The following is a 15162-nucleotide window of genomic DNA, read 5'->3' as shown; positions in this document are numbered from 1 at the left end:
GCATAGACATGGATCAAGCAATCAGGCATGTTAGGAATTTATTAATAAAACATTGTGCTCATTAGATTGCACCTCTCTTTTAATTTAAAACCCAACGTAGTCTAGCTGCCAGTTCCTGGTGGCTAGCAGTGATCAATTCACGAAAATGTTATTATTAACAAATATTTATAGTTAAGGTACCACATGATCTAACAACATTTTCTTTTGTTTCCGCTGAGCTTGTTCAGGGGTATTGCAACAACTCTTTTACAACTGTTTACACTAGGCGGGAGTGAAAAACACACAGGGGCCTATTCACAAGTATGTAAAGTAGGTCTCCCGCAGTTCTCTTTTACCTATACTCTCATGACTGCGATTTGAAATCAAAACATCTAAAAGAATATATTTTATACGATCAGTTTGTTTTCTTTGCACTTTTACTAATGATGATTTGCATGTTTTGGGTCAGACTTAAAAGGCATGTAAGAGTATTCCTGTCATGCTATCTGCCATTACTAATTTGTGATTTTAAAAAATTGGGCCCATTTTCTCTTGTACAGATATTTAAAATGCTTATTTAGATGTTCAATTGTACGTGCATCCGCTGGCATTTAAGAAGGCATACCCAGAAGCAGAATATACTTTCAAACTATACAGTATAAATGCATACTAGAGCATTTCATTCAAGGTCTGAATGTGGATGCGATGTTTTTATATCAGATTATTTGATTAGAAGATACTCTTGCATATATATTCGGTTCCAGAATCATTTTCCCCTTAAAACACAAAGAACCCGATTAATATTGCTGAGGATCAGGGCATAAAAGGAGTCATCTTTTTTCCAAATATATGAACGCATTAAACCTATCTGTGTTTCTGAACATGCCCCTGCAACCCAGGAAGGAAAAGAGCCACCGTGGCTAATGAATGTTACACATTTCCTATATCTACATAGTAATGTTCCACTTAACAAAAATGCCCTCATATGAAAGAGGGTGACTTGAGTTTTGTTTTGGGGTAACCTCTCCCTCCTTCGAATATAATCTAGGTGTCAAAGATGGTGCTAAACTCATAAATCAAGTATCCAAAGCGCTCTTTCCCGAGAGATAGTTGTGGCTCGCACCACTGAGGTCCATCATAGGGACACTAGAGGGGAAGTTGTTGAGGGGAAATCCATTAAAACTATACTGGCTAAAAATCGGTCTCATACGTTTGGTAACGCTATCTGATTGGTTGTTCAGCACGACGGGTAACGTTTATGTACTTTTACAATCAGCGCTTAACTTGTAAACTAATAAGTGCAAGTGTCCAAAGTGCCCTCTCAGAAAGCCTGGCAGTGCAGTGTTGGCTCTTTGCCCTGATGTAGAGCAGAAAGCAAAGTTTCATTTGGGGAGGAGGAAAGGCTTAGAGGGTGGTGGCGGTGGGCAGCATGTTGCCAGGCATTTTTGTTTTTTACGTTTGAAACACGGTTAAGTGGTCGTGTTATGTATGGCTCCCCATTATTCCTCTGCCCCTGCCTAGCAGTTGAAAGCAGAATATTAATTTGTGGGAGAATACATAACATAAAGTTATCGATAGGTAAACTGTGAGTAGCATGGATGTTTTTCACCTCAAGATTTTGTGTGACATTACAGTATAGACAACTTAAGGTTCGCTCTTGTTTATTTCATCTCAATCAGGACTTCTTGGTGAAAAATATCCCTGCTATTCATTGTTACCTATCTATAAATCTATATGTTGTCACTATTTATCTTTCTAAAATAATTGGCTTAATAATATAGGTGCAAAATAGGTTGTGTTGTGTTGACATACCGGATATAATATAACTATGCTGATTACATTGAATAATACAACAATACAGGTACAAAGATAATAGCAGTAGCAAGCTGTATTGAAAAGACTGTCTATTTCATAAAAAAAAAAAACAATAGTAGAGACTCGCCTAACTACATTTTTTGTAATGTTTGTGTAGTTCAACTGTAAAATTACCAAAACTTGGGGGGTTTGACTTGGAGTGTCAAGATGGCAGTCGACCTCTAAGAGTGCTTTGGACCCTTCCATCATCCGCGTCCATCCACTGCCATCGATCCACACCATATATGTCTGACACCTGCCTTGCATGCCCCAAACACTTAGGCTACAATATAAGTCCACAAAGAGGCGCCGGCACTTGGACGTTTGCGGCGCATGAGAGGCCCGCGGCCTTCCCCAACATGGTGACCGACTCTGTGAGGCTGGCCACTGCCGATCGACCCTAACCGACGATCCCCCCCTGCAGTTGAGGTGCTTCTCTTGGACCGACCTGGCCCTCCAGCACCTCTCTGCGACAGCTACGCCTGAGGCTCTTCACCACCTGTTTATGGCCCTCTGAGCCCTGACCTGGGACCCCGATCATCACTACAAGGCCCAGGCCTGCTGTGGGGTCATCTCGGCAGGCTGCGGCTTCATCGCAGTGGGAGGTGTATGAGGCTCCCCCCTCCAACTGCATAAACTAATCGCCCCCTACAAGTGGCCAATCAGTCACCCCTTGAAGAGATGGTTTGATTTCCCGCATTCTCCTTGGCTGGAAGTGGGACCGCTCAGGCCGCAAGGTTGACCTTACATCACCCCCAGGGTGGTGGCATTCCCAGTCACCAGTGGGCTACTCTGGGACTGCTAACAGCTTGACACAAATGCATCACCAGCACTGGGACCTTGACAGCCCAGTGATGCACTTCCTGTCCTCCTTCCTCTCTGTGCCTCGGCCGAAAGCTGAGTTGTCCGCATGTGCTAGGGCCTTTAGTGATGTTACCCGCAGACAGGCACCCACTGCTTTCGCAGGCTGGGGGGGCCCTCCTCGTGTGGACAGCCCTTGTTATCTTGGAAGTCTTGGGGGCCCTCTGCTGCAACACCTGCCCTCCGGTGGGGGGCCCCTATCGTCTTCTCTGGCTCCAATGGGTTGACACCCAATTTGACAGGCAGATTACCCCATTTGGCCCTTAAGGATGGGCCTGCAGGTTTTTGGGCCCACATCAGCGCTAACCAGAGGTTTGGCATGCACAGGGGTAGAGCGCCTCTGGCCCCTCTCTTTCCTCTGCCTCTAAGGGCTCCAACCTACTCCCACGTGTACAGTGCAGACTTGCATCGGGGGTCCCCCCCTCTTCATACACGGGTTATGTGCGGACAAATGTCCTTTACCAGTATGCTCACCTGGCATCTTGGGGAGACCCAAGCCCACACTGGCCCTGAAGATTGAGATACTTGGGCCCCTGATCTTAACAATCTACATCTGGGCCTCCAATCCTCCCTGACCTCTTGCTTCCCCCTTTGATGTTAGGACTCTGTCCGCATAGCCTATAATGGCCTAAATCAGCCCTAAGTGAGGTCTTTCCCATCACTCCAGTGGTGTCCTTGGTACCATTGACATCACCTAAGTCACCACCTGCACTGCTTCATCCTCTTCACAGGATGCTTTTGGACTGCAAGAGACCAGCTGCTCGTGTTACCGCAGAACCGTGGCAAGTGGACCATGAAAGACGCTGGGTGACTACACCGGCCAGACGTATAATAGATAAAGTCAAGCCTGCTCACTCAACGACATCCCAGACCCGAATGGACCAATACACTACCAACTCTGTGACGGGGCAGCTCAGAGGCACCGGTACGGAAAAGTCCCTCTCTTCACGTGGTCACCTGGCAACAATTCTTCAAGCCATTCACACCTGTGGAGGCCAAGATTGGAGAGGTGTATGTTGACATAGGGCCTCTTTGCCAAGACGTCCGCAATGCCACAGCCAGAATCACTGAGGTTGAATCTCAGATATCTACAGTAGAAGACGACGTTGCCTTGACTAAGGAGGGATCCACCACTCCTGCTTCATTTACCATATTGTTTTACATTTCTGTTTTCTTTGTTATGGTGGCAGATGCTCCTTGGGTGGAAGTATGGGGTGGAGTGGGTGTTGGGGGAGTGGAGATTCAGTAAAATATTAGTGTTAATTTTAATTTTAAGCTTTGTTCAATTGTTGGTTTAAATGTGTTTAACAGCTCCCAGACACATATCTGCAGTGTACTCTATACGACACACACCGAGACACAGCTCCTTTCTCCACACAATGGATCCACATGACACATTCAAAGCACGAGGGTTGGCATGTTCTCACTCATCCTGCCCACTATTGGGCCCAGCACCAGGCCCTTCAACTCCCGACAAGACACCTTTTCGAATTTTGTGTTGGAACGTTAACAATTTATTAGGCCACAGCAGTCCTCAACTTCACCCTTCAATGCCTTCCTGAGGTTTTATTACTTCAAGAGACCTACATTCTGGGTAACCTCTGCCCTTTCTTGTCCCTTAGGGGTTACAATAGGGTCTTTGACTTAGGCTACGCCCGTGGGCCCCGAAAAGTGGCTGTGTTGCTGTGGGGATCTTTCTATCTGACAATTTCCGGCAAAGTCCGAGACCATCTGGGCTGCTTCTTAGCAATCACTGGAACATTTGAAGGTCAGACTATTAATCTAGTGAGCGTTTATGCTCCTTCCCCCCCATCCTGGCAGCCCTCACCACTTTCTTTCATGAACTTTCCAAAATCCTTTTAGAACTCCCACAAGGGATAACTGTAATAGCTGGAGATTTTCAATGCCGTTCCCGTCCCAGAAACGGACACCATTGGACCCCCCGCAGCATCTAGACTCACCGGCACACGTAAACTCTCTGACTGGGCCACCAATTTTGGCCTTTGTGATGCATGGAGGATATGGAACCCTCGGCGACACCATTTCACAGACATGTCAGCGGCACATCACATGCACTCACGTATAGACCTTCTCTGTATGCCCTCATTGGACTTTTACGCTATTTCCCAAGTTTGGATTCTCCCCCAGGGAATATCGGACCATGCTCCCCTCCTCCTTCACATTGGTTTTCCCATAAATGGTCCATGCCCTTTATGGCGACGTAACACCTAGTACCTTAAGGACAAAGCCTATGCCCAGGACTTTAGCACTGAAATCCAAGCCTACTTTCATAGTAACCAAGGCTCTGTTGCCTCAGCTGGCACCCTGTTGGCTGCCGGTAAGGCCACCATGAGGGAAGTTGCTTAAGGACACGTCTTTGCGAAGGAGCATGCCTGCTCAGCTGGAGGCCTGCACCCTCCGACTAGAGGGCGGTCTTGTAGCAGACTTGCATGGTGATACTTCCCGCCAATTCAGTCTCTTGTAAGAAGAAACACATCTTCAATCCCTGGAAGCCCCCAAGCATCTGTGGCATGCCACAACAGCCAGAGTCTACAGGTGGAGAGACAAGAATGGTAAGCTATTGCACTGGCTGGCCACCCATCACCAGGCAACCAGAATTGTGCCTGAAATTGACGAACACGGTAATGCTTTCTATGTCCTCCCTGAGATAATGCAAGCCTTTGCTCAATATTATCACCGTTTATATACAGCTGTCCCTGGCAGGGGCATGGATTTTTCCTCTGGGTTCCTTAACGAGACACCCCTCCCCGTTTATCCCGCTCTGAAACCCATGTGTTGGATGAACCATTTACGGCTGAGGAGTTAGGTGTGGTCCTCTCTGCGATAGCTTAAGGGAAAACTCCTGGCTCTGATGGCTTTCCCGCAGAATATTACACACCATTCCATGACATCCTGATCCCCCATCTTCTGGCCCTTTATAAGGAAGGGGGACAGAAGGGCACTTTACCCCCAGAAGTAGACATCTCCACAATTGTGGGGATCCCAAAGATGCAGCCCCCCTCTACCGCCTGTGCTGATTACTGCTCCATATCCCTCAATAAAGGAGAGGTTAAGATCTTCGCTGCACTACTAGCCACCCGTCAAACGGGTCTTCTGCACATTGGTATGCCCTGACCAATGTGTCTTTATGTCAAACCGCAGCATGAGGCACTGCCTCAGATGCCTTCATGTGCCCCTGGCCCACCCTCATCTCCCACCCCCTGACCTTGTCTTGCTTTCTGTCGATTTTGAAAAGCCATTTGATACTGTGGACTGGGGCTAACTTTGATTGGTGTTGTTGCTCCCCGGGCTGGGGCCTCACTTTCAGGGAATAGTCCAAGCACTTTACTCCAACCCCTCTGACTGGATCCAAATTAACAACGTTCTCCCTCAAGCCTATCCCATCCGCCGGTGGACCAGACAGAGCTGCGACTTTCTCCTTCTTCTGTTTGCTTTAGCAATTGAGCGACTGGTATGCCTTATCCACAGATACGCACAGCTACGGGGCTGGAAACAGAACAAAGGATACGAGGACCACATAGCTTTATTTGCAGATGATGTCCTAATATATGTTGTTGATCCTGAAAAGATCAGTGCACTTTGTCTCCACCTTCTTCAGTACTTTGGGGAGGCCTCGGGCCTTCGGATGAATCCCTCTAAATCCGTGCTGGTGCCTCTGGCCCCTTCCCGTGATTGCTTGGACTGGCAAAAAAACATTCCCATCCGTCGTCTCAGCTTCAAATATCCAGGTATTTGGGCACTACAACCTAAACTTACCTGGTCTCTCAACCTCAAGCCTCTGACGGGAAAAGCCAAGGCCAACCTTTCCAAATATCAGGCCCTCCATTTGAATGTAATGGAATGCATAGGGTTATATCAAATGATGATCCTGCAGAGTTTCTTGTACATCTTCCAAAACTTGCTGCTCCTCATATCAAGATCTTGGTTTAAAGCACTGGCTGGGATTGCAATCTCCTTCCTATGGCATGGATCCAAGCCCCACATTTCATTTATTCACTGCCAACATCCCCCGTATGATGACGGACTGGGTATGGCCAACCATCTCTTTTACTTGGCATTCCACCTTTTAGCGATCCACAATTGGTTTAATGGGGGTTGGTTGAATCCTGCATACTGGCTGGAACACTCCCTTCTAGGGTTCTCCCAAATATTGGCCATTCTCTGTGGTTCCCAAATCCCCCAAAACACACCCTCTGTGACCAAAACTGTATTCATGGCTTGGGGAGCTGCCCTTCGCCACGCTCACTGGAACACAACACTCACGGAGCAAACGCCACTCTAGCATGGCACCTGGCTGCTGGAGACTGCGTCGTTGCAAGACTTTTGGGAAATGGAACCTTATTGGTCTCTTACAGTTAGGCGAAGTCTGAGTCAGGGACATTTACGCGGTCCTTTCAAGAACTTCAGACCATTTACACCCTGTCTAACTCGCAATTCTACAAATATCTCCCATTGAGGCACACCCTCTATTCCTCTGTCTCCCAAACCAAATCTCTCCCCAAATTTATCCTGTTGGAAGCCAAACTCCTCATGGGTCCACTGGGCCGTTGTGGGGTCTACCAGATTTACTGTGTATTGATCACTAATGCCCCTGCCATATTAGACCACCTTCTTATATCACCCAGGACCATTGCCATATCTTCTAAACTGCACCTGATCCAAACATACTATCTGTAAAGTACCTACCTTACCTCAGGCAAACTACACCATGCAGGCTTCCTCCCTGAACCCACCTGCCCTCTCTGTGGCAGCACCTCTGACAATTTTTGTCATGTGGTTTGTCTGTGTCCTGACATCCAAAGGTTTTGGGCAGCAGTGGTAAGGGAGTTAGCTGAAGTGGTGAGGTGGGAAATCCACCTTACCCCCTTGGTGCTTCTATTGGGAGTCCTTGATGGCTCCGGGGATACGAGGGCCAACACGACATTTCTGGGTACGGCCTTCTTGTGGCCAAGCTCGCTGTGGAACTCCCACTCCTCGTGCCATATCCTACTGGCGACAGGGTGTGGACTGGTGCTCACAACAAGAAAAGCCAGCCTACAAAGCCAGAGGCTGTCCCCATAAACATGACTGGGTCTGGGGGAAATGACTTAGCCAACTGGATTAGGGTCCTGCGAGGGGTAGAAATATTGCTACTGCATGGCTACTGGTATATGTTAATTGACTGTACATGCTGTGCTCGACCGCTGTATCGTTTCCTCCGATATGCCATATATGTGTCTTATCTTACTTGTTGTGAAAACTCAATACAATTTGGTTATCAAAAAAATTACTATACATTTTATTTTTTAAAGCAATGTAATAACCAATATAATTTGAATCAGTCTTGCGTTTTTTTTCTTCTGAACACTACATTTGAAAGCTCACGGTCTTTTCTTTACAAAGACTGTGTGGTGCAAAAGAAACCCGAGCCAATAGTTTGTTTCGCAACCAAAATCTGCAATGTGAACACCTCAGATTGACTGGAAACAGCAGGTTTTGTGCACCTTTGTTACTTACACTGAATCACACCCATTCTGCAGTCACATGGGCGGTAGCTATGCTAACCCAAACTATGTTAAACTCATCCATGTGTGCATGCTGTCAACCACCCCTCCCACAAACCATCTGCCATGTCATGCCCATCCTCAGGGCCACAGGCAAACCTTCATCAATGACCTAACACCTTCCGCCACACACTGCACAACCCTCTGCTGGGCTCTGCACACCCTGAGGCAGACTGCGCGCACCCTGCCATTCTCTTCACTGAATGAGCCATGCTTAGTCAAGCACTCCACAATGTTACCCATGCTCTGCACAGTCTCAGGTATACCCTGTGCACCATTAACCCCCTTTTTTGTGCAACGAGGCATTTGGACGTAGCTCCAGGGTCGGACTGGCCTACAGGTCTATGGTTTTTAATTCCTTTCTAAAGGTAACGAAGACGTGTTTATCCAGATACCTTACACATTCTCTGACCTACAAGGTATACACATCCTGCAGGTATAGCAACCAAACTGTCATGAAGGCATGCACAATTTTCAAACAGTTAAGCAAATATTTTGCTTTTTATTTGACAGGCCACCTCTCCGGTGAATATTCCAGGATCAGCCAAGTTTACCCCTAACGGCAATAACTTTAGCATCTCTTGGCAGTCTCCTCCTGTTACCTTCACTGGTACCCCGGTAAGTCGAATAACAAGCAGTATGCCACATAGTGACTGATGTATTAAAGATTAGCTGAACACCTTTATAATACTTGTGTGTGAGTCTCCGATTAGAAGGTGGCTCTGATACGTAGGTGAAAAGGGGACAAACCGCAATTACACATTCTATTGCAATTGATATGTTATGGTGAATTTCAGTCAATAATTGACGTACATTTCTCAACCCAAATCTGATTTAGACCATGCATATTTTATTCCCTACCATCATAAATATTGTATTAACATTCGCCGTTTGAAATTGCAATTCCTAATTCAGTTCTCCACAAACCACGCATACCCGCTTTTGCCAACAGTTTTGTGTCATCAGCCATGCTCAGTCCATGCTGGATAGGATGTATCCGGTATCCATTTTACACAGTTTTGTGTCATCAGCCATGCTCGGTCCATGCTGGATAGGATGTATCCGGTATCCATTTTACACAGTTTTGTGTCATCAGCCATGCTCGGTCCATGCTGGATAGGATGTATCCGGTATCCATTTTACACAGTTTTGTGTCATCAGCCATGCTCGGTCCATGCTGGATAGGATGTATCCGGTATCCATTTTACACAGTTTTGTGTCATCAGCCATGCTCGGTCCATGCTGGATAGGATGTATCCGGTATCCATTTTACACAGTTTTGTGTCATCAGCCATGCTCAGTCCATGCTGGATAGGATGTATCCGGTATCCATTTTAGACAAGCATTGCTGTTTCCTCTGTGCATTGGAGGTCATCAACCTCTTCAGCTCACTGACACAACTGCTTCTGACCCCCTGACCCAAATTAGGCAGCTTGAGGCTTTCGACGAAACCTAGGGAGGGAGAGTGTATTTCCAGAGAGGCAGTATCCTTCACCTCTAAAGACGGAAATGCGTGTAAATGAGCTGACTGCAACACATGCTTGATAGACTATCCAGGCACCATTCAAAGGGGGTCGATTTGGGAAAAGGAGCATTGATGGAGACCTAGAGAGATTACGGCGATCAGGAGAAAATTCTGTGCACTCTTAGGAAAACATACTCAGACTTCCAAACAATTGTGCCCCAATATTGCTCACTGGGTGTACACGGGATATTCACTGAATATTTCTTTATGTTCATGGAATACATACAAATGAATGATACTAATTGAAAGGTTTGTTTAGTGCTTATCACAAATTTCAAAGTCTATAAACTAATGCTTTTGCTTTCCAGGACTAAAATCTAGACATGCAATTCATTATTTGAAAGATCGTATCAACTTATGTTGTGCACAGAAGCTTACATCCAGTCACTCAGTTACATTGTTAAGATGCTAACAGAAATGCATATATTTCGTTTAGTTAAATGGCTCTTCTGATTGAGTAGCGATGTCAGCAGTATGGTCAACTGTTACCGAATATATTAGCCCATGAGCAAGTGAGCCTAGATGATGAAAAGCCTGTGACAGCCCACTGTAAAAAGTGGCCACGGGTGTACCTGACTATACTTGATCAAAAGAAAAGGAACACCATTGCCTCAGGTTGTAAGATATCCCATAGCAGAGCATAGTAAAGCATTTAAAAAAAAAATAATGGCACTATAGCTAAAATAGAAGTATTTGAAGTTATTGTGATTGCTACCTGCACATCAAATCCATATTAACAATTTATTGATTTACGGCATAAAACATAAAGGTTTATTAACTGTTTCTCGATGTGAAGAGTGTATGTTGAAACAACTATAATGTATGGAAACTGGGCTAGTAGTTGCGCAGGATCTGAGGCCTGCACAAGCAAAGGTCCACAAAAACCCCTTCACTGCGAACCAAGCACCCTATTGTAGCGCTTGACTCTCTCAGAATAGCAAATCAGAACAATTCAAGAGCAGTGGTGTGGGCTAGTAATAACCATTCTCTGGCACAAAGTAATAGCACTCAATAAATGATTCTCCAGTCTTTGTCCACAGAAAAGTACATTTGTTACACACATACTACTTAATACTGCACAGTAATTTAGACTATACATAAGGCTGGTGGAAATACCTTTAATGACACTAAAGTTGACCCCCTGAAGGGCCATGATACTGAAAAACACTGTACCCCCTTCCCATATCATATAGAGCATAGTCACACGGGAGAGTTTCACTTTAAACCAAGTAGGCTTGTTGGCTTTATCAATGTTACCACACTTAAAAGCCAGAACCACAGGCTATTATGCATCACTCTATCACTGACTTCAGTACCATACTCTGTCTGCAGTCATAATAATTAATAAAGCATTGCAACCATGTGCTCCCATTATAATTAGTAAAGCATTGTAACCTATCAGAAAAAACATTAGTCAGTGATAACAACACATTTAGATAAAACATTGTAAAACCATAAGACATGAGTCTGTGGCTTTCATTAATCATCTTAGGCTACAAACATGTAACCATAAATAGGACCAACAGAGGTCACTACACTCCCATGTTGTAGAAGAAAAGTTCCAACCTTCGGAACATTCATACTTAGGCTGAAAAGCCAGAGGGGTAATAATTTCTCTGATCCAGAAACCTGTGTCAATATTTTTCAAAACTTTTTTTGGGAGGGTTAGGGGGGCTCCTCCACTCCTGAAGCCACTCTCTTTTTTTAGATAGTAGACCCCTGTCAGCCTGGGGCCACCGCATCAAGTATATATGTTTGGGCGAGAAGAGACCTTCAGGGCATTATGGGGTGCTTCCTTGAAGGAGCATGCATAAACAATGAGCTGCTCCGCCCACAGCATTTTTTGGCGTGGTGGGAGGCTCCTGCACCGTGCCTTCTTTTGTTTCTGATTTTTTCATTGTTGGTGCCTGGTCCCACCCAGGACCCCAATTTGTGTTTAATTTGAAGGCAGCACGGGGAGCCACCCCCTGGCTTCTCCTGTATGTTCCTCACCAGGAGGGCATCCAACTTTAATGGCGCAGGAGCCAGCAATTGACTTCTTCCCTGCCAGCCTTTTCCCTCTTTCTTGTCCTCTGGTGGTGCTCTCCTCTTGCCGGTGCACAGAAGTCCTGTTCTTCCCACCTAACTGGTCCTTAGACGGGGGGACCAGCTTCCCTGGTCCTGGAGAGACCCACTGGTCCTGGGGTCACCTGTAGGCAGAGTCCTTAATCCATTAGAGCATCAGGGGGCTTGTCCTTTCAGTTGTTCATGGTGCTGCTGCCATCCAGTTCCAGTGTCCAAGTACCACAACAACCCTTTGCCCCTTGTGCAAGTGTTTTTTAAACAGGTGGAAAGTTCTAGAAGCCAGGCACCCCTAGCCAATCATAGGGTGCCTCTTTACCTCTCCAACCCTGTCTCAACCCTCCTGCACAGCATGCTGGGACAAATCAAGATAATGCCATCCAGACGTCAATGATCAAATCTCCTCTGGGGAGCACAGCACTGCCCCTCGCTGACATCACCACCAGGGCCTTTTCACACCAAAACTTCAAAGAGGAGCCCCCGTCTGTGTTGGCTCCAGGGTCTTGGCTTCCTCCTTTGTACAGAGGGCCTAGCCTGTCCCAACCCTGATACAGTATGACAGCTTATTAACAAATGCATACAGATTTTCTTCCCCACCCCTTCCTCCTCAGGAGCTGAGTTTTGCACTGTTAATTGCTTCCTTTGTATGGGGAGACCTTGCTCCATCTGCTGGGGAGCAATGTAATTAACTTTGCCAAGCAGGTTGACAGAGGGCTTTGACTTTGATCCAGAGAAATATGAAAATTCTGTAGGACCAATAAGGTGTCCTAATATCTGCTTGGGACTTGCATAATCAATGTTGGCCCACGTTTCACCCCAGTTTGATATCTTGCAGGACTCTCTAGGCCACAGGAAGTGAAACTTTAAAGCAGATTTCCCCCTTTATGTATAATAGTGTGACTCCAGACAATACAGGAAACCAGCCTGGCTTTCCCTGTGAGTGTCTGCTAATAATAAAAGGTATAACCAGGTCAACCCTGCAAAGTCCCTGCTGTGCCAGGCTACGTGTGAGCAGTTACTGGGCGGCATATGCTGCACTCTCACAGCCCTCACATGTGTTCAGGTGTAACCATCCAAGTGTCTCTTACTCTTGCTGCATAGCAGCAGCCTTACTTTAAAAGATGGACATTGGCAGTAAACACAAGCAGTCCATTTACCAAGTGATTATCATGGGGAACACACCACTTGTGATGCTCACCCACAGTAAAAACTCCAAAACCAGGTGATCCAAAAGCAAAAAATCCAGGCAGATTAAATGGGCAGAACCCATTTCGCTACATACAACTATCATTTGAGCAGTCCTCGTGGGAAAGGGTGCCTATCAGACTCATTGAGAGCCCATCTCATGTTGGCATCTTGCATTGTCTATAGTGCCCTTTCTATTCCAATTCACATTAGTTTTGGCTTTATCTACAGATGAGATCTTTACAAGAAGGTTTCTAATTTCTGCGCCTTGATGCAGATTTCTTGATGTTGTGCTTCAGAGAATGCTTTGGGAGGATATAAAGATCCATTAGGCCAAAGTTTCTTTCACTCTGTTACACATCCATCTTGGCATGAACTGCTTTTGTCAAGAAAGCATTGATAGGACACTCCCGCACCCAACTCTGCCTACTTCTTATATCACACAGGAGCAAATATTTTTGTCTCAGACAGCTCTCAGTGATAACTATTTTTGCTGCAAATGTTATTTCGAAGTTCAAGCCCTTTACCTTGTAGATGAGCAAAAATACTTCCTCTCTCAGACATGAAGTCCTCGTGATTAGGGATTCCTCCCTTTTGGTACCCAAAATGCTGTTGCTAATCTGTAGTTGGTGATTCTTGCTAGTGTAGTAAAGGAGGCAGTTATCTTCAGGCAATAGGCAGGGAACAGAGAGAGAGGAAGAATTGTGTATGGATGAGGGCAGTCAGACAATTCATAAATCACCTTGGTATAAAACTGTGGTCATTACAACAGCACTAGTAATAACAACATCAGAAGGTGGATGGGAGTGCCACAGTTTGATTCAAAGATGCCACCCAATCAAGTGTGCTTTCTCCAGATATTGCAAAGTTTAAATCCAGTGCCAGTAACCTCATAGAACAGCAAAAACAGATGTAGCATATAAAGGATATCATTAGAAGCACGCTGGTGTGATAATTACACATCTCCATAGTTAACAACACCGTACGTCCCATTATTTCAGGGGAGTGGAATTAACAGGGTTTTTTAGACTGAAGCCAGAGAAACTTGGAATTACTAAAGGAATTAGTAATTCTTGGTGTGATACAGATGCCCCATTTAATATAAATTTTGGTGTGGGTAGATATGACTTAAGCTTGACTTGGTTCTGATTCACTCTTGAATTTACAGTGGTAACTTACACTTATTCATGGAAGAAAGTTTTATGAATCTGATCCATTGTTCTTAAAGTGATTATCTGCATATACATATATTGCTGACAGCCTAAAAATCAGACTGTTTTGTGGGTTTAGGATTACAAGTGGTCACCCTTGATATGAAATGTATATGGCAAGAACAGGCGTTTTGTTTTTTACTATGTTTCAAAAGCTTGTTGGCTACCAAAAAGTAAACACTTTCTCTTTCTGTGTGGTTTTTAGGTTTCACCAAAGCATACTTGCACTGCAGGAACTGGGGAGAGCAAACCACCTCCACACACAGTAATGTCCTCTCCACCAAGAGCAGTAATCGGACTGAGGTAGGAAATCACCAGTTGGATAAATTTGTTGAATCATCATGTCTTTTAAGCAGGAGCTACACACATATCTACAATTTTGCCTAACATAACTTAAATGTACAAGTTGTCTTCCATTGTCACGGGGTCCTTTTCTCGGGATCTGCACGTTGCTGAACAAAAGGTCCACCTCCCGGCGTCACCAACTCAGAAAGCAGTTATAGCACAGAGTTATGGTGAAGCCAGTCGGGGGAAGGGAGTTTAGGGAAGGGAACAGCAGGGAGAGAGATCTGAAAAGGAAAAGGTTAGAACAATATGCATTTACTCATTCATAGAAAAAACGTAAAATCATTTATAGACTCTTGACTAAATGTATCTGAGGTATCAGGTGGAGACCTCTTCTAAAATGGGGGTGGGGGGGCGGAGCCCCTTGTGAAAACATAACCACAGATTCAAGAGATGGCAAGAACATTGAACTATGATTTTTACACAGAATATCAATCCTGTAACATTTATGTATTCACATCATAACCCTTTGATCATGACTTAGAAAATCTCAAAGACTTAAAAGTTTTTTCATATCTTAAGTTATTCAAAGATCAATGAAAACTTTGATTAGTTTTATCTCCAAAATACTTTCACA

At 45.2% G+C, this 15162-nt stretch overlaps 1 protein-coding gene across 1 annotated transcript in view; it reads left to right on the top strand.

The window, feature by feature from the left end:
* ZNF704 (zinc finger protein 704) overlaps window positions 1-15162 on the top strand; it is a 543928-nt gene that overhangs the window by 467714 nt on the left and 61052 nt on the right. Inside the window, exons 7-8 of the mRNA XM_069220407.1 lie at window positions 8772-8876; window positions 14446-14543. Coding sequence (XP_069076508.1) covers window positions 8772-8876; window positions 14446-14543 — 203 coding nt within the window. The remainder of the gene's footprint in view (window positions 1-8771; window positions 8877-14445; window positions 14544-15162) is intronic.

This window comes from Pleurodeles waltl, chromosome 2_2 (assembly GCF_031143425.1).
Source record: "Pleurodeles waltl isolate 20211129_DDA chromosome 2_2, aPleWal1.hap1.20221129, whole genome shotgun sequence".
NCBI lineage: Eukaryota > Metazoa > Chordata > Amphibia > Caudata > Salamandridae > Pleurodeles > Pleurodeles waltl.
This window is presented reverse-complemented; position numbering and strand designations above follow the sequence as displayed.